The 20,000-nt window shown below is 46.6% G+C and overlaps 1 protein-coding gene across 1 annotated transcript; it reads right to left on the bottom strand.

Moving 5' to 3' along the window:
- Positions 1–601: 601 nt before the first annotated feature.
- Positions 602–12,595, bottom strand: Siglec10 (sialic acid binding Ig like lectin 10). The gene is made up of 11 exons (XM_006986151.4): positions 12,433–12,595; positions 11,966–12,343; positions 11,552–11,830; positions 10,678–10,725; positions 10,089–10,346; positions 9,801–9,848; positions 9,447–9,704; positions 9,089–9,373; positions 8,737–8,821; positions 8,529–8,640; positions 602–1,076 (listed from the first exon to the last, which is right to left on the bottom strand). Exons 1-11 carry the CDS (start codon positions 12,470–12,472, stop codon positions 810–812), a joined length of 2,058 nt encoding a protein of 685 aa, XP_006986213.1. The 5' UTR covers positions 12,473–12,595; the 3' UTR covers positions 602–809.
- Between the last annotated feature and the right edge of the window lie 7,405 nt (positions 12,596–20,000).

Genomic DNA, 20,000 nt, shown 5'->3' on the forward strand with positions numbered 1-20,000 from the left:
AGATAAGGGAAAAGGATCTAAGTAGGTCAGTGTACTTTATGCTTCAACATTTCAAGATGGCCAACTTCCTGCTTCTTCTTCCTTAGCAAGACGTATTGAGTGGACTTTTTCTCACCTAAGCAGCTATCAAGGGGAACTTTCAAATCCTCCACCAGGCTTTGAGGAAGGTCTTGTGCCTCCACCACAATAAGACAGATGGCATCTTGGTGGGAGTGCATGAGACATGGATAAGCCATTGAGATAGGAATTGAGAGAGCCGAGGCAGCCAAACTTGTAACCCCCTCTCTTGAGAACTGGTCCACTCTGTGATAGCAGCAGACACCTTCCAAGGGCTGTTCAGTGCCTCATGATCTACCACCTTCCACCATGTCCCCTCCTGAAAGATCACATCATCTTACCACCTTCCACCATGTCCTCTCCTGAAAGATCACATCCTCTTACCACCTTCCACCATGTCCTCTCCTGAAAGATCACATCATCTTACCACCTTCACAAAGTGGGCTACACTTCTAGCACATAAGCCTTTGAGAGACACACTCAGAGCATACCCAAACAGGAGCATTCATCTCTAAAAGAAATTGTTCTATGTATTTATTTATTTAACTTACATGTGTGTGCATGCACAGGTGTGAGCCACAATGCACACCTGGGAGGCATGTGGGGGTTGAAGGCCAGCTTGTGGGAGGTTCCTTCCACCATGTGGATCCAGGCTTGGTGGCAAGCACATTTACCCCCTGAGAATTATTTTAAGAAGAGAATTTTCATTATTTCAGGGGGGGTGGGGCTCAGTCCTAAAACCAAGGACACCCTCAGTGGAACCTGACTTCAGCATAATCAGTGTAAGTGTCTTGAGGATTCTGGGTCTCCCATAGTCTTGGGCGGGAGAAGTTGAGAGCAGCATAATGGAGTTCTTCTGGGTTATTCTCAGAGACAGGGGCCTGAGAGGATGATCTGGGGTCTGGGCAACCAGGAGAAGTGAAATGTTGCTCCTTCTGTTTCTTCTTTGATTCAGGGGAGTGAATGTCTGGGGATGGGATCCTGGAAGGGGTGTCTGGTTTGGCCTTCCGATTCCGAACCTGAGGGGATAGCAAACATCCTTCGCTCATTCACTCAGCAAGCAGCTGTGCAGCTAGCGTGCGCCAGGCACTGGCTTAGAACCGGGGCTCTAGCTTTGGAGTAATACGGGGCAATAACAGCCAGCACATAAGCGAAAGTATAATAATGGCAAGTGGCGAGTGCCATGAAGAAGGAAAAGCAGGGGCCGGGGCTGGAAAGATGGCTCAGCAGTCACGAGTGCATGCTGCACTTCTGGAGGACCCGGGTTCACTTATCAGCACCATCTCCTGGCAGATCCTAACCACCTGTAACTTCAGGCAATCTCAGTCCTCTTCTGGCTCCTGCAAGAACTATGCACACACACACACACACACACACACACACACACAGACACACACACACACACAGACACACACCCACACACACACACAGACACACACCCACAGACACACACACCCACACACACACCACACACACAGACACCCCCCCCCCCCCCCGCACACACACACACCACATACACACAGACCCCCCCCACAGACACTCCCCCCCCACAGACACACACACCCACACACACACCACACACACAGACACCCCCCCACACACAGACACCCCCCGCACACACACACACACACAGACACACACACCACACACACACAGACACCCCCCCCACAGACACCCACACACAGACACACACACCCACATACCCCCCCCCACACACACTAAACCACACAATTAGGAGTAAAGATAAAGCATAAGCTGAGTATGGTAGCACATGTCTTTAATCCCAGCACTCAGAAGCAGGTGGAGCTCTATTCTATGAGTTTGAGGCCAGCCTAGTCTACAGGGTGAGTTCCAGGACAGCCAGAACTACATAGTGAAAGCCTGTTTCCAAGAGAAAAAAAAAAACCTTAAACAAAATTAAAAGAAGAGTCATAGCTACAGATAAAATAGTCTCACCACAAAGAAATAATTCTGAGGTAGAAGGCATTTGTTAATTATCCCAATTTCATCACTGTACTGTGTGAGTATAGTGAGTGGCACATGGTATGTATAAACAGACACAATTATTATATATAAATGCCAAATAATAAGTGAACAGGTCATTCTGAGCATCTTTGATGGGGTGATTATCAAGAAAAGAGTATTAAATGAAGCCAGGAACCATGCAGTTTCTGCAAAATTCTCTGAAGGAAGGAAACAACAGATTCAAGCACTCTAACAGAGTTTGGGGGTGTGCTTAAGAAAGAACAAGATGGAGGCCAAAAGGATGGCTGGGTGGGTAAAGGTGCTTGTAATGCAAGCTTGGAGACTTGAGTTCCATTCCTGGGACCTAAAATTGAAAGACAGAACTCATGGGGAAAAGGCGCCACCTAAAGAAACCCACCAGAGCTAGTAAAAGAAGCCCATCCTGGCCCTGAACCCAGGGCCAGTGAAAGAAGCACACCTGGCCCTCAGACCATCTTCACACTCACCCCTGTTGCTGGCCAACTCCATGTATGGAGATTTGAGGTCCAGGAGACATAGGCCTAGCAGTTCAACCAGAACACTCATGTGGTGGCATCTGGAGACTGCTGGAGACATAATGCATATTCAGGAAGACACTCTGCCTTTTATGAAGAATGGGGAATCTTTTACATCCTAATTAAGAACCCATGGCACCTCAGATGGGAAGCTTTACTATAGCGTTTATCACAGCCATCCACCAGACACACTCAAAATACAGAGGGTACACATCCCACTCTCTTGACCCCTAGGTATAGACACAGTAAAAGAAGTGGTTCAAAGCTCCTCATAGGTTCTTACATCCTTAATATCACCTTTTTAAAAATGATATTGACCCCACCTTCCTGTCACACCATCTCTTGTTTCAGACCCTAACTACTGCATATCAGCTATTGAGTAATACTCTTTGGAGAATGCTGGTTGTGTGTCCCTCCAGGGTCAAACTCTCATCCACCATTTGTAGCCTCACCCACTGTCCTATTAGATTCTCTCACCATACCATTTGTTAATTGCTCCAAGCCAAAGGTCACTACCACCCCTTATGTCACCCACATTCCTCTCTTTGGTATCACAGACTGCCTTAACTCCTCAGGGACACACTTTGTGGGTGCCCTGGATTCTGCAGACTGCAATAATACCATTACACTTGGTACTATCACCTAGCCCCTATGTCCAAACATTCACAATGCCTCTATTCTCTGTGGTACTCAAGTTTATCACTGCTTACCTCTAGGTGGTCTGGGACTTGTGCCCTGGTATTTCTGTTCCCTAAATTAGAGGTGGCAACTGGTGAAGAACTCTTGCCAATTCTCATCGCCAAGTTCAAAGCAGCAAGGCATGACAAATGAGCAACCCAAGTAATACCTTTTCTATCAGCCCTGGGCATAGCGGCAGGTGTAACCACTGGAACAGCAGGACTGACTACTTCCCTAGCTATTTACCATTGGCTTTCCTTGTAATTCATCCAGAATTTCCAATGGGTATCTCAGATTGTCCTTACCCTTCAGGGACAAATAGACTCGCTAGCCACCATAATACTATAAAATCGGAGAGGGTTACATTTACTAACAGCAGAGAGTGGTCTTTGTCTCTTTCTTGGGGAAGAATGTTGTGTCCATGTCAACTAATCAGGTGTAGTGAAAGCTAACCTCCAACAACTCCAAATGGATCTTCAAGAACAGAAACAGCTTGATAATTCTAGCCAGTGGATCCCTGATAGTCAGATAGGGAACTGGATGCGACTCTTCTTCACCCCTCTTCTTTTCTTCTTCCTAACCCTACTAGTTGCACCCTGCCTCATACACCTCTTGTCTAGATTCCTTCAACAACAGATCCAAAGGATTCCTAACCAGACTTTTAACTAGTTACTATTACAGGATTACCAGCCCCTAGCTATGGAGCCAGAGACCTGCAGCACATGGTTACATCCTGAGGATGAAGATCAAGATTGTCCCAAGAACCTTGATGCCAACTTTGCCCCCTTTCTAACCCCTGTTGTTTACTAATAAACAAAAAGGGGGGAATGTAGGGAAAGGGAGCCAGCTAAAGAAACCCACCAGAGCTAGTGAAAGAAACCCACCTGGGCCCTGAAACCAGAGCCAGTGAAAGAAACTCACCTGTAGCTGAAGTTTTTCTGGTCCTGCCCAAGTTAACACACAGAGGCTTATATTAATTAAACTGCTTGGCCATTAGCTCAGATTAACTATTGACTAACTCTTACACTTAAATTAACCCATAATTCTTATCTATGTTTAGCCATGTGGCTTGGTATCTTTTCTCAGTTCTGCCTTCACATCTTGCTTCCTATATGTTTGGCTGGTGACTCCTGACTTAGCCTTCCTCTTCTCAGAATTCTCCTTGTCTGTTTATCTCACCTATACTTCCTTCCTGGTTACTGGCCAGTCAGCATTTTATTTATCAACCAATGGGAACAACACATTCACAGCATGCAGAGCACCATCACCCATCATTTCCCCTTTTCTTTCTATTTAAAAGGAAAGTTTTAACTTTAACATAGCAAAATTGTATATAACAAAACAGTTACCAAGCAAGAATTATAGTTATAATATTTAGTCTATTTGTATTTGGTAAAAATCAAAGAAGATATCCTATCTATCCTATATTTGTGAGTCCAAGGTTCCATATCTACCTTATCTCCTATCAAAACCAAGGAAAACCATAATTATAACTCTCTAGTCTTCAACTACATCAAATCCCTGTAAGAGCTAGTCAATAACAAGCCTGAGCTAATGGTTGAACAATTTTAATTAATATAAACCCCTGAGTGATTATTTTATGAGTGGCTGCGGGGTCTGTGGAGCTGGCCAGGACCAGAGAAAACTTCTGGTTTCCCTGAAACCAGAGCCAGTGAAAGAAACACTTTAGCCTCGAACTCAGAACTTAATAAACATGCCCTGATCCTGAAACCAGTACTAAAGAAACACACTTTGTCCCCAGAATCAGAACCAGTGAAGAAAAAAATATGCCCTGGCCCTCAAATTAGAACCAAAAGGCTAAAAAGGACCAGTGAAAGAAACCCAATTTGGCCCTGAAATCAGAGCCATCTCTGCCCCTGACCAATGAAACTAACCAATCCCTGAGAAGAAAAACTAACCAATCCCTGAGCAGAAAATCTTCTCTCTGGAGAAACTCCACCCCTAAGAAGCCCTATATAAACCTCTCTGCCTGTTGAGTTGTGTGTGGACTGCAGTTTCCCACCCTGGCAGAGTAAGCTACTCTCCTGGACTTCTCCTTCCCAAATAAATCTCATTCTCGGAAGTCTTGGGTGAAGATCTTCATTCACCAGTGCAGAATAGAAGAACCTTGCTGAGACATCCCTTAGGGGACTGAGCAGAAAAAACCTTGCTGAGACGGTCTCTTAAGAGGGCAGAGCAAGGCAGAGCAGAAAAAAGTAACAACTTTTAGCTGGAGCGGGAAGAGATTGCTACATTTCTGCTGGGGTTTCCCTTTTAGCAGAGTAGAGCAGAAAAAGCAACATTTTTTGGCCAGAGAGAAGCGGAACTTTGCTGGGAAGCCCCCTTAAGGGGGGGTTGGGGGTGGGGTGGAGCAAAGCTCAGGAACAGTGGCTTTCTCTAGGAGAGGAGCAGGCTTGCTATATCCTGCGGGAGACCATCCCCCACCACATCCCAGCTTCAGGCATTGTCTGACTTCTGGACAAGTCAGGATGGATACCTTTCCTTCCAGGCTGAGCTGTCTTATTGTGGCTCTACCCTCCAGAGCTGTCCTATTGTGGCCCTAGGTATAGCCTGGCTTCCTGAAAAGTCAGGATCCCTTTCTCTCCAGAGCTGTGACACCTGCAGAACTGACTCCTGAAAGTTAGCCTCCGGCCTCCACATGTGCACTATACTATGCATGCACACACTCCCCAGTAATAATACTGATAAATAATACTAAATAAAATTTAAAATTTGAAAAATTAAAAGAACAAGATGGTTTATGTGACTACACAGTCAGTCTTGTAAAACAAATGGAAGGTGTCTGCTACAAAGTCCCTGGAGATGGTTTTGGAAATCAGAAGAAGTGATTGATGGAGGATTTAATAGGAAATTGAGGTGTTTTGATTTTTGATTTTCTTCAACTTTACATTATGGAATGATCATAGAGTTACGAAAGTGTCAAAAGTAAGACCAATGCTGTAGCTCAGGGTAGAGTGTTTGCCTAGTATGCACAAAGCCCTGGACTCCATCCCTAGCACCACGTAAATCAAGCATGGTGGCACATGTCGGCACTCTGAGAGTGGAGGTAGGAGGATCAGAAGTTTAGGGTTGTCCTTAGCTATTCAGGGAAATCCTTGGCTATGAAGGGAATTTGAGGCCAGCCTGGGTACATGAGAGCCTTTCTAAAAAATAAAAAGTCACAGAAGTAGTACAGAGAGGTCCCTGCACCCTTTCTCCAGCTTTCCAGTGGTCACACCTTAACTGTGATACAATATTCACAGAAGGATGCTGATATCCATATAACATACTTTGTTACCTGCCTTCTAGGGGAGACTCCTATATTAACTCACCTTCCAAGTATTCCTATCCATTTTTATATGCCAGTCTGAGCGTGCCCAGAGGCATTTCTGCTGTGTTTCCTTCTTGAACTATGACCTTAACCTGAGCACCGGTGTGTTCCTTAACTAGACATGCTCGGGAGTGTTGCCTTAGTTGGCTAGGCATGCTCAGGGTTGTGCTTCTGAGATGGGCATTCATGCACTGGAGTGTGTTCCTTAACTGAGTGTGCTTGGGTGTACTCCTGAGGTGGGCATGTGGGAAAAATCTGCCTGGCCTCAAGGTTGCTCCCTACGTGAATAAGTGCAGGCCCAGACTGTGGCCCTTTGTTACTGTTTTTATCATACTAGTGCAGGTAAACACACGTGACCACTACAGTCAAGATTCAGGACCCTGGATCATCGTGAGCAAGCCCCTTGTGTCGTTCAGAGTCTCACTCATCACTCCCCTTTCCTTAGTCACAAGCATTTACTCAATTATCATTACTCATCTGTCCCACGCAGCCCAGGTTGGCTCTGAATTTTATACATAGCCAAAGATGACCTTGCACTTCTCATCCTCTTACCTCCACTTCCTGAGTGCTTGTCATGCACCACTATGCTCACCTTCATGCTGGCCTGGGACTCGTGCCTGCTAGGAAAGCACTCTACCAACTGAGCCACACATTCAGTCTTTGGTCCCTGTAATTTCGTTACTTTGTCAGTGAGATGTAAGTGGAATCATGTAGTATGTACCATTCAGAGACTTTCCGTTCGTGTAATTTGTCTTATGCATCATGAATTTGCTCCTTTTTCTGGCTGAGTAGCATTCAGAGGAAAGGTGTGCCTGTGTGGTTTCTACAGGATGTCACATGCAGAGAAATAGAGTGTAAAGGACAAGAACAGAATCAGAGGAGGTCATGAAGAAAGTAGCAATGGTGTCCAGATGAGGAATGACACATGGACTGTGGAGTTGAGGGAAGGTTATGGTGAGGTGGTTGGGGTGTATTTTGAAGAGGATCAGGAGCAAAAGATCATGCAGAGGCTTTAGATTACTCGGGGAAAGCTGTTAATATTTGCTGAGAGAGAGAGAGACAAGTGAAAGCGGAGAAGAAAGGGCAAGGCTGGTCAGAAGGTGACTTTGTACAGGCTCAGGTAAGAAATGCCCGTTATGTCTGAGTGCAGATGCTGCCTGCAGGGCTGGATGAGTGAGTGCAGGGAAGACACCGAGAGACATGGGTGTTTGTTTGAGTCATCACCAGGTAGATGTGACCTCACAGTTGTACCCAATGTTTACTGAGAACTCAATAGGGGCCACAGACTCCTCTGAATATTTTACTGAATATATACTTAAATATATAGGAGGTAGGCACCACTATTATCCTATTATCCCAATATTATAGTTGGGGCACAGAAGAATTCAGTAACTGCTCAAGATGATGATTTGAAAAAAAAAAAAAAAAAAAAAAAAAAAGAGGAGGCAGGGCACAGGAGCTCAGTCAGCCTACTTCAAGTCCTGTATTTAGTCAGTAGGATGTACCATACCACAAGGACATTAATAATTATTAGGTAGGGCTGAGGATGTAGTTCAGTGATACATCATTTGTCTAGCATCCACCAAAGAGGTGCTGGAAGTGTGGCCTAGGAATCCCCCAGTGAGGGGTGGGTGTGCCAGGCAGGCACATGTCTCTGGGTTCTATCCCCAGCACAGCAACTATAAAGTAAGTGGTCACACAAAGTTAGTTATCCCTTGGTGGTGACAATAATGGAAGAAATGTAAGCCACCTATGGAGGGAGTCCATGTTCTGTTCCTCAGACTTGGAAACAGACGAAGACGTGAAGGCTCAGAGGGAGCCAGGGTTTGCATCTAATCTTGGATGCTTCATGCCTCTAAGGCAAAGGAATAGGAGGGTTATGGAAGGGATGTGTGCAGAAGTAGCAGGGGATGCTGACTCAGAAAGCACAGCTGGCAACTCACCAGGGACCTAGTCTTGGGGACCACATTGATGTAATCCAGGATTGTGCTGCCCCGAGAGATCTTGGGTCTTGAGGTTTCCTCTTGGGTTCCTTTCTTCTGGAGGGTCTTCATGCTGAGGAAATGGCCTCTATGTTGTTGTATACTGTTCCATCTGCCCTCTCTGAGGAAGCCTAGATCCCAGGCCCCCCAATAGCTCCTTCCAACTCACATGATCATGAGGCAGAGGGCAAGGAAGGCTGCAATCCCAAAGCCCAAAACTACTCCCTTGGAGAATGCTGTGGAACTGTTCTTATCTGCAAGAAAAGGAGTGCATCCCCTGTTTGCAGTCTTACACACAGCATCCTGGACTCCAGTTCCTGCTGCACACTGTGGCCAAGCTTCTTCCCTATTTCCTTCTGGAAAACATGACTGCATCCTGGGCTGGGTGTCATGCCTTCCCTTCTATTTCTCTACACACAGACCTAGGTCATAGGTCTATATCCTCCCAGATTTTGCTCCAACCACAGAGCCTATCCCATTCAGCTCCTCCATAGAAAAGCTTAGTCCCAAAGGGCCCTTACCAGGCAGTAGCAGGACAGAGGCACTCTGGGCCCCATGGGTGTTCCAGACCTCACAGCTGAGCCGGAGGCTGGGCCTGAGCTCCCCATGGAAGTTCAGAGAACTGTTGACCCAGGGTCCAAGTGAGCTGGAGGTGACCGTGAAGGAGACATTGCTGCTGTTCCCCTCCAGCAGCCCCTCCCCCAGCCGCCAGTGCAGGGACGGGGTGGGCCAGGCTCTGGAGGAGCAGCTGCAGTGCAGCCCCTCAGCTTCCCAGGAGCAGGAGGATCTGAGCATCTGTGGGGGGTCTGTGGGGAAAGAGATGACGGGTCAGCAGGTGGGCCCTCGTCCCAGGTCCCAGGTGTCCCTTTCCCCACTCACAGTGCACAGAGAGGCTCAGAGAGATGTACTGGGTGCCCAGTGGGTTCTGCGCAGCACAGATGAATTCTCCTTCATGTTCCCTCCTGACCAGAGGCAGCTCCAGCACCCCCGGCTTTGAAGACTGGGTTGGGATCAGAGTCTGTGCCACTCCAGTCCAGCTCAGATTGGCTGGGGGGTTGCTGTGAGTGACACAGACTAGACACAGGCTTTGCCCCTCCAGGACTGGAAGGGAGGTGCCATTCCTGCGGATTTCCAACACTGGGGAGGACAGGAGGCAGAGTCATCATCAACTGCGATGACTCCCATCCACCCCCACCCCTGAGGCGTCCAGCTTCCTCTGTCCATCCTTTCTACCTGTCCTGTTTGCCTGGGAAACAGTCACTCTCAGGTCCTCTGGGGGATCTGCAATGGAGACAGGGAACTGGCTCCAGGCGGGCCACGACCTTCTCCCTGGGCAGAGCCTCCCTCCCAGAGATGGAAGCTGTGGGTGGGTGAGTCACTCACTGGGTCCCCAACACAAGCTGCCTGATGGTCTGACTGTTGTAAGAAAGGTGCCCCTACACACACATCCCCCACCCCCCAACCCCCCCATACCTTGTCACTTCCTTCCCTTCCTCAGAACCTTTGGTGGATCACACTCACACAGCACAGAGAGGTCCAGGGTGTGTTGCTGGGAACCCAGCCTGTTCTCTGCTTGGCAGGTGTAGTGTCCTGAGTCCCCAGCTTTCACCTGGAGTAGCTCCAGTGCCAGGGTTCTGGAGCTCACAGGGCTGGACCAAGAGAGGACTTGGTTCTCCAGGCCCCAGCTCAGTGTGGCAGGGGGCTGGCTGTCAGCAGCACAGAGGAGGCGCAGAGACTGGCCTTGCTGGACTTCCAGATGTGGGGTGTTCCCATGCAATTCTGAGACCAAAGAGACACACACAGAGGAGGATGAAGAGAGAAACAGACAGAAATAGGCAGATGCAGAGATACAGAGACAGGAAGCATGGACACAGAGATGGATACAGATATGGGAAGAGATATAGACACAAAGACAGAGATTGACAGAGATAGATACAGAGACAGAGATAAAGAGGAGCAGAGAGATAGAGATAAAGAAAGGATGAGGGAGCAGGACAGAGGGTAGAGGGAGGCAGCAGAAGGGGTTCAGGCCTGTCCCCTCCCCCACCTCCTCTCCAGACTTTTCAAAGGGGACTGGACTAGCCTTACACCACCCAGTAGACCCTCATACCTGACACATTGTCACGGAAAATGCTGATAACAAGATCTCTGGGGGCATCTGGGAGAAGATTGTGAGCCAGCTTCAGAGGATGAATGCTTTCTTCCCCATGAGAAGTCCCTCAGGGAAGGAAAAGCACCACCATCCCAGGGAAGGCAAGTGACCAGCCAGAAATGAAACAAGCATTGCCTCAGAGGGCATAGGCACACCCAGGATGTGTATTTTTTGAATGTGTGTGTATGTGGTAAATATGCATGTGTGTATAGGTACACATGTGTGCACATACATGTATGTGGAAGCTAGGTGTCGATGTAGGGTGCCTTTCTGAATCATCACTGTTTACATTGTTTACTGAGAAATGTCTTTCATTGAACTCAGGTTGCCAATTGGGCAGCCAAGCTAGCTAGCCAGCTTGCCTTGAGGCTCCCTTGTCTCTCTCTGCCTCACAGCAATGAGGTTACCAGTGGGCCACCAAAGCTGACCAGCTTTTGTGCGTGTTCTGAGGGTCCAAAATCCATTCCACACACGTGTGTGTCAAACTCTTTATCAGCTGGGCCGTCTCACCAGCAACCCTCTTTCTCCTTTGAGATAAGGTCTCATGTATTCTAATATGTACATGTGCTTTGCAGCCAAGGGTGATGACCTGGAACTCCCGATCTTCTAGTGCTGGAATACAGATGTGCACCACCACCTCTCATTTATGTGGTGCTGGGGATGGAACAGAGACTTGTTCATGCTAGGCAAGCTTGTGCATGCTAGGCAAGCATCCTACCAACCGAGTTACATCCCCAGTACCTCCATGAACTTTCCTAAGTATGGAGTTGGGGGATTCTCTACCTCCCACCACCAGAACTCTGAATAGCCCAAAGCACCATATCACACTCACAGGCCATTCTTAGTTGGACAGTCCTCTGTATGCTCTTTCTAGATAAGTCCACTTGACATGTGAGCTCAGTATCATGGTGCTCAAGTCCTGGGGTAAAGCTGAGTACCGAGTAATAGGAGGTGTGTGGTCCGGTTTCTTGGGAGGAGATGGCAGCCCCCATCCAGGAGAAAGAAGGATCTGGGCATTGCTTGAAGGTCCAGGGAAACAAGCAGACAATTGTCACTGGCTGCCCAGGTTCCAGGATCTCAGGAACGAAGACATCTGGCTTGTGAGTCAGGCCTAAGGGAGAGGGTGCCAATCCCGTGGCTCCAGCTACCCCTTCCTAGCAGTTGTCTTCTTTGCGTTACAGTTTGTCTCCCACTGTCCCTCCCCGAGTGAGAGACAGGGGGTCCCTGCTATGTCCACACCGCTTACCTTCTACTTGCAGATAGAAGCCATCGGGAAAACTGAATTTCTCAGATCCTTTCTCCACCCGGAAGAAATAGCTTCCCAAGTCTCTCCACTGCACATCTTTGATCATCAGGGAACAGTTCTTGTTTGGGAGATTCCCCAAGAGCTGGAATCGCCCCTGGGTTCCTGGTTCTATCTCTTTATCTTTGTTATTTGTGGCCACTGGAAATTTAAGTGTTGGTTTTCTGATGCCTTTGAACCAGTAGCCGTAAGCTGGGTTAGGGCCAACCCAGCGGCTCTCGGGGGAGGAGAAAGAGCAGGGCACGACAACACACAGACCCTCCTGCACCTTCACCAATCTGTTCACCTGTAGGCTGTATCGTCTGTCTTGACCTTGAGATCCTGAGGGAGACAGAGGCTTGGCCTGTAGCCCCCGCACCAGCACCAACCCCAGCCCCAACTTGGGTCACTTTGGCCTCAGGCCCACTCACCTCCCAACAGCAAGGGCAACAGAAACAGCAGCAGTGACATCGCGGGCGTAGGGGGATCTTAGACCTGCACACGTTGGCCTCCTTCCCCAGCTGTGACAGACTGGGGCAAGAGAGAAGGGAAATGCAGGCGGAAGCTGAGCCCGGGGAACTGGTGCGAGACGAACTGCTGATGGCAAGTTCTGAGGCCACTGGTCTCTCCCTTTCTCATCCACTCGCCCCATATCCACTCACCCACTCCGTGTTTTGTGGGGCATTTGGAGCTTGGACATTTGGAACCAGTCCTTCCCAGTTGTCCCTGGTGCTTGAGAGGGAAAGGACAGGGCTGTGTCTAGCCCGGGGACCTGGCTGTGGAAGGGCTTAGGTTGGGGACTTTCCCTTTAGGTGCTAGGTCAGTAAGAAAGCAGAAGTAAAAGTTTTTTGGGTGCCTCTCGAAGGGGGTCCTGGTGGGTGCAGAGGAGTGAGACCTTCTGGAAGGAGCTGGTGTCACCACATAAAACTCAGAGTGCCTGGCTAAACTGATGTACAACTTTTTTACAATTTTTTTTAAAGGATAATCATTCTGTTTCTTGGTATGAAAATGTCTCAAATATCTGATGGGACCTACTTACACTAAAAAGTTTTTGGTTTGTCTGATGTTCAAATGTAATTGGATATTCCTCACCACACTCTTTGCCTCTCCCTTAATTAGGCAAATATAGACTGGTCTTAGTCTTTCCCCTTTCATCGTCTCTGCTGAGCCACTGACACTTTGAACTCTAGAAGTACCCACCGGCTTCAACACAATTTCCCATTTTCCCTTCCTCTTTAGTCAGAGAACAGAGGTGCCACTTGCAATTGATATGATTTTCCATATATGGGGCTGACCGCTGGTACTAGGAGTCAAGCAACCTAAAGGGTGGTATGTGTGTGTGCACGCGCATGCATGTGTGTACACATATAATAAACTTTTATAGTTCGAGTGTGAAGTGTTTCCCACAGGCTTCTGTGTTTGAAGCTTGACCCAGGTGGTGATGCTGCTTTGAAAGTTCATGGAGCAAAGGTTGACAGAGGTGGGTCACCTGGGGGTGGACCTCTAAGGGCTTAAGCTCTGCCCTGACTCCCTTCCACCCTTGAGATGTGGCCAACTTTCAGGAAGTCTCTAAAACTGAGCAGATTCATTAGATTCTGCAAAGCATATATAAGCAGTGAGGACTGTTAAGAGACACTAAGACACACTGAGCAGCCTAGAAGAGGCTCAGACCAGCTGAGGCACCTAGAAGAAGCAGAGACCAGATGAACTGCTTGGAACAGACACCCTCCAACCTGCTGAGCTCCCTGAAAGTTGTGCAGTTCCCTCTAGGTTTCACTTTGGTGAGTTGTCACTCATGAGGTGGGCTTTTGTGATGGAGCTGTCTTTGAGTCATTTCTCCTCCTGGGTATCCAGACTCAGGTCTGTCGTTGGCCCCCTATCTGGGATGAGGAGAGAGTTCATGACTCCTTAGAAATAGTGTCATGCTATATTTCTCAACTTTATGTTCTTATTAGAGCAAACAAACAAAACCCCTTGAGTCCAATTAGTGCTGCCTATGTATACATGGGGTCATGTGCTGGAGCAGGGACAACTTACTGGGTGGTCGTTGCATTCCAAAGGATAGTGACTCTCTTTTGGAGCTATCAACCTCCAAGAGCTCCTCTACCAGGGACGGAGCCCTGAGACCTTCCCCAGTCCTTGCTGGGCAGGAATTTTGATGGGCTTAATCTTTGCAACGTGTTTGGTTCTCATGTCCTCTGGATTAGCCTGTGTCAAGTATGGTCTCTGGGTTTTGTCTCCAGAGATACAACCAATCATTGACTAAAAGTATAAATAATGTATCTATCCAAAATATGCAGTTTTTTCTGACCAATGTACCCCAAATATTAAAGTGTACATAGAGCTTAAACTGTGTTAGGGATTATACGTAATTCAGAAATGACTTAACGTTCATAGGAAGACATACAGAAGTTGTTTGCCAGCATTAAATCTATTTTTTATGATGTCTGCTTGCTTATCTATCTGTCTATCTATCTATCTATCTATCTATCTATCTATCTATCTATCTATCTATCTATCTATCTATCTCTCTGGTGTTGCTATGTACATAGCCCCAGTCAGCCAGGAATTTGCTATTTAGCTCAGACTGGTCTCTGGGATGCTGGTATTACAGGAGTGCACACACCACCCATAGTGTCATTGTTAGCTTCAGCTGTCACTTGATAAACCTGGGAAGAGAGAACTTCAACGGAGGGATTTTTTCTGTTGACTTGGCCTGTAGGAATGTCTGTGGAGCATTTTATTGAGTGCTGGTTGATGTAAAAAGGGCCCAGCTCACCACGGACAGTGTCATTCCTGAGCAGGTGATCTCGGGCAATATAAGAAAGCAGGCTGAACAAGCCAGAGGGAGCAAGCCAGTAAGCAGCACTCCTCTATAGTCTCAGCATCAATTCCCTCCATGTCCCTGCTTTGAGTTCCTGCCTTGGTTTCCTTCAGTGATGCACTGGGACCTGGGACTTAAAGCTGAACAAACTCTTTCCTCCCCATGTTGTTTTGGTCAGTGCTTTATCACAGCAACAGGAACAAACTAGGAACCATAGTATTATCCATTTTTGTTAACTGAACTTGTTCTTTGATAATTTCATACACGTGTGTGGTACATTCTTACTGTTCTCACCACCATCCTCTCTTATCTCCGTTCCACCCCGGCCAACCTCCCTCCTCTCGGAATGCCCCTTTCCTCACGTTTATGTCCTTTTGTTTTATTTTGTGACCCCACCTACTTTAACCAGGGCCATCTGTGTGACCATGAGTTTGGAACCATCCACTGGAGTCTGGTGGGCTGAGCAGGAAGCACACAGCTGAAGACAGCAACTTCCTCCTTCCCAGAAGCTATCAGCAGCCAACACTTTACGGGGCGGGGTGGGGGGGCAGGTCCCCACAAGCCTCTTTCCCATTTATGACTCTTGACAGAGTCAGCCCAGCTGCTGTGAGTTCGAGAGCGCCACGCTGAGTCATGCTCAGAAGACAACATTTTGCAGCTCTTTTCTCTACCTTCTGGCTCCTACATTCTTTCCACAATGTTCCTTGAGCATTCGGGGTGGTGGTGGTATAAATGTAGCTGAGGATGATCATGAACTTCTTATCCTCCTGCCCCCACCTCCAAGTGCTGGAATGACAGGCATACACTACTACCCCCAGTTTATCATAGTGGAGATAGAACTTGGGGCTTTGTGAAGGCGAGGCAAACACTCTACCGACTGAGCCACACCACAGCTCTAGCCCACTACACATTTTATATGATACTTGAGCATTCCTATGTGGTCCTGGAACCATTATCCCATGGATACTGAGGGACGAGTGAACTACAGACTGAGTGGCTGAAACCATAAACATTTACTTCCTCATAGTCCTGGGAGTTGGACATTTGAGGAAGTTGGTAGCAAGAGTTGGTTTCCTGAAAAAAATGTGGTACATATACACAATGGAGTACTACTTGGCAGAGAAAAACAATGAAAGCATGAAATTTGCAGGCAAATGGATGGAACTAGAAAAAATCATCCTGAGTGAGGTAACCCAAACCCAGAAAGACAGTCATGGTATGTACTCGCTCATAAGTGGATTCTAGATATAAAATAAAGAACAATCAGACCACAACCCATAGAACCATGGAGGATATATATATATATATATATATATATATATATATATATATATATATATATATCATGGAAGACGACTGTGGCTTATAATAAATTTTGGTTTTACTAAAAAAAAAAAAAAATCATTAAATACTTCATGTATGTATCCAAAGAAACATTTTCTTCTATCCCATGCATCTCCATGTCCTAATCTGTTATGCATTTCATGAAGTTTGGCACTTCATCCCAAAGTATTGTCTTCTAAAGGAATTACCCAGAGATGCCAGATAATGGAATAGCACTGAGATTTATTTTGTGGGGTCTACTTTTGTCCAACTTCATATGGTGATCAACATAACATTACAGACTTGCACAAGAAAGACATTTCCACCACAGCTGTCTCATTGATGCTCAAATAAGATTAGTTGTAATAGTAAATCAATAATATATATATATATATATATATATATATATATATATATATAATAAAAAAAGAGTTGGTTTCCTTGGAGAGCACTTTTTTCTTGGCCTGTAGGTAGCAGTCTCCTTCTTGGGATGTTACATGGTGTTCCATATGTGTGCCTGTGTGACCTGATCGCTTATAAGGACACTAGTCATATTGGAGTAGGGCTATTAAGGGTTTGAGTGAGAAATGTCCCCTGCAGGCTCATGTTCTGAGTGACTGACTATCTTTGTCCTCCCACATCCTTCCTCCCTGTGTGATCTGCTGGCTGGAGAGGCTTTATTAGAGTGGCTTACAGACTATTGTCCAGTTATTCCAACAATGGCTGTCTACCAGAAAGTCCAAGAATCCAGTAGTTGTTCAGTCCCTGAGGCTAGATGTCTCAGCTGGTCTTCAGTATATGTTGAAATCCTGAACTAGGTTCTAATGCCAGTGAAGGAATGGACTTGCCAGATGAGAGTGAGGACAAGCAGAGAGGGGGGGGGGGAGGAGATTCCTTCTTTTATGTCCTTTATATAGGCTGCCACCAGAGGCTGTAGTCCAAATTAAATGTGATTCTTCAAGTTCAAGTAATTCAAACAAAAAAAATTTCTCATAAGTGTATCCAGCGACTTGGGTTTGGGTTTTAGTTAATTCCAGGTGTAGTCAAGTTGGACAACCAAGAAGAACAATCACATTGTCTGTTCTTTTTTTGCGTATTCTCCTAATTTTCCTGATCATGTTGTTCCCCAACCAGCTCACTCATATTCTTCCTTTAGGGTGATGGTTAATCTTGATTGTCATCTTTATTGCATAGGAGGTTAGTGAAGACCCCTCTAGGTATGTCTATGAAGATTTTTCCAGAGACAGATCATGATGGGATGACTTCCTCCATGGATTCATAATATGATAGCATTATTGGGACATGGTAGAAAGTGGAAAAGTCCTAGATGAGGAAATAGGTCACTGTAGTGGTTTCCTTGGAGCTATATATTATGCTGATTAGGTTTTGTCAGCTTAACACAAGCTAGATTCTTCTGAGGAGATGAAACCTCAATTGAGATGTCTTTTCAGATTGGCCTGTAGGTGAGTCTATGGGAGTGTTTTCTTGATTAATGGTTGATATGGGAGGTCCTGCCCACTGTGGCTCATGCCACCCCTTGGAAGGTTGTATAAGAGAGCAAATTAAGTTAGTAAACACATTCCTCCATGGTCTCTGCTTCAGTTTCTACTTCCTAGGTTCCTGTCCAGGCTTCCCTTCATTTGGACTGTAATCTCTAAGCCAAATAAACCCGTTCCTCCACCAGCTGGTTTTTGTCAGTGTTTTATCACAGCAATAGAAAGCAAACTAGGATATTACTCTTGAATAGGACCAGAGTTTGGTTCCCAACATCCACATAAGGCAGTTCATTACCACCTGTGACTTCCAGCTCCAGGGAGTCCAACACCCTTTTCTGGGTATCTCCATGGGAAGCAATATGCCTATGAGTATACAAATATAAATAAAATAAAATATAAAAAAATATAGCCTTGTCTTTTGGATCTCCTTGTCTTATGTAGTCTGTGGCTATTGTTAGTGAGAAGGCCATCACTAGACACATCCATCCACTTGGGTCTGCAACTGTGAGCCTCTTTATGATTTCCCCAGTCTGTGGGCTAATGTGCCCACAAAGTGACAAACATAACTTGGGTCTTGTTTTGCTCATCCTTGATAAAATTTATTGAGACATCGAGTGTAAGGAAATAAATGTGTTGAATAAGCTGCTCCATCTGAAGTACTTTGTCACCATGGCCTGAGCAAACTGACACCTGGTGTCATTTGAAGGTGATACACGTCCCCCGTAAGACAAGTACTTTTATGTCTGTTTTAGCCACAGGGCACAGTTCATACAGTGCAGTGGGTATTTTAAAATGATTTATTTTATTTGTATGCATGTGTGTCACTGTGTGTGTGCACATGTGTGCAGTTACCTGTGGAGGACAGAAAGAGGTGTCAGATCCCCTGGAGCTGGAGTTATAGATGCATGTGAGCTGCCTGACATGGGTATTGGAAACCAAACTTAGGTTCTGCTGGAGAAAAACAAGTGCTCTTTTGTTTGTTTGTTTGTTTTTGAGACAGGGTTTCTCTGTGTGTAGCTTTGGTGACTGTCCTGGATCTTGCTCTGTAGACCAGGCTGGCCTCGAACTCACAGAGATCCGCCTGCCTCTGCCTCCCGAGTGCTGGGATTAAAGGCGTGCGCCATCACTGCCTGAAACAAGTGCTCTTAAACACTGGGCCGTCTCTCTAGCGCTGGTGGCAGTTTTTCTTTTCTTCTGAGATGTGGTTGCACAGAGGATGGGAGGAGAAAGGGGAGCTGGGCAACCAGAGGACGCGTCAGAGGCTCCTCATGGGCGGCTAGTGCTCTCTCTGTGCTGTTGCTGCACTCCAGCACTGGCCCGCCCTCCCCACCTGTGGGCTGGCACTGGCTGGCTGTTTCTTCCTGACTGAAATATCCCATGTGGGGAAGGAGGGAGGCTCACCTAAGTTCCAAGAGAGTTACAGAAGTGCACAAGAAACTGACAAGATTCACAAAGTGTCCCCTTAGGGTTATACAGCAGTGAACAATTGCTGGAGGGGAGGAGACTCTTGTGGAGTTGCCTGAAAAATGGACAGGGAGCCACAGGGTTGTGTGTGTGTGTGTGTGTGTGTGTGTGTGTGTGTGTGTGTGTGTATGTGTGTGTGTATGTTTGTGTGTATGTGTGTGTATGTATGTATGTGTGTGTATGTGTGTACGTGTGTGTGTGTATGTGTGTGTATGTTTGTGTGTATGTGTATGTATGTATGTGTGTGTATGTGTGTGTGTATGTGTGTATGTGTGTGTGTATGTGTGTGTGTATGTGTGTATGTGTATGTGTGTGTGTATGTGTATGTGTGTGTGTATGTGTGTGTGTGTATGTGTGTATGTGTGTGTGTATGTGTGTGTGTCTATGTGTATGTGTGTGTGTGTCTATGTGTGTGCGTGTATGTGTGTGTATGTGTGTGTATGTGTGTATGTGTGTGTATGTGTGTGTGTATGTGTGTGTGTGTGTCTATGTGTATGTGTGTGTGTGTGTCTATGTGTGTGTGTGTGTGTCACCCTTGCTGGGGTGGGCTTTAGGTGATGTGCCGGAAGCACTCACACTTCTCTAGGAAACCTGCACTCATGCCTCCAGGAGCAGCTGCAGGAAACTCATTCACTTTCCAACCTAGAGTAGCCAGGGGTGCTTTCCACGGCCTGCCATTCAAGTCATATGTTGGATGTCGTGTGACACTGTTCCTGGAGAGATGGGAACAAACATCTACTTACTCCAGATAGGGACTGATTGCAGACTCAAGTGTGGACACCACCAGAGTCCATCTGGATGAACCAAAGAGTTAATTGTGGTTACTTACAAGAATACAGGAGAGGGGTTACGTGTAGATGCAGAAATGACTCAAAGACAGCTCATCACCAAA

This window comes from Peromyscus maniculatus, chromosome 1, assembly GCF_049852395.1.
Source record: "Peromyscus maniculatus bairdii isolate BWxNUB_F1_BW_parent chromosome 1, HU_Pman_BW_mat_3.1, whole genome shotgun sequence".
NCBI classification, from domain to species: Eukaryota; Metazoa; Chordata; class Mammalia; order Rodentia; family Cricetidae; genus Peromyscus; species Peromyscus maniculatus.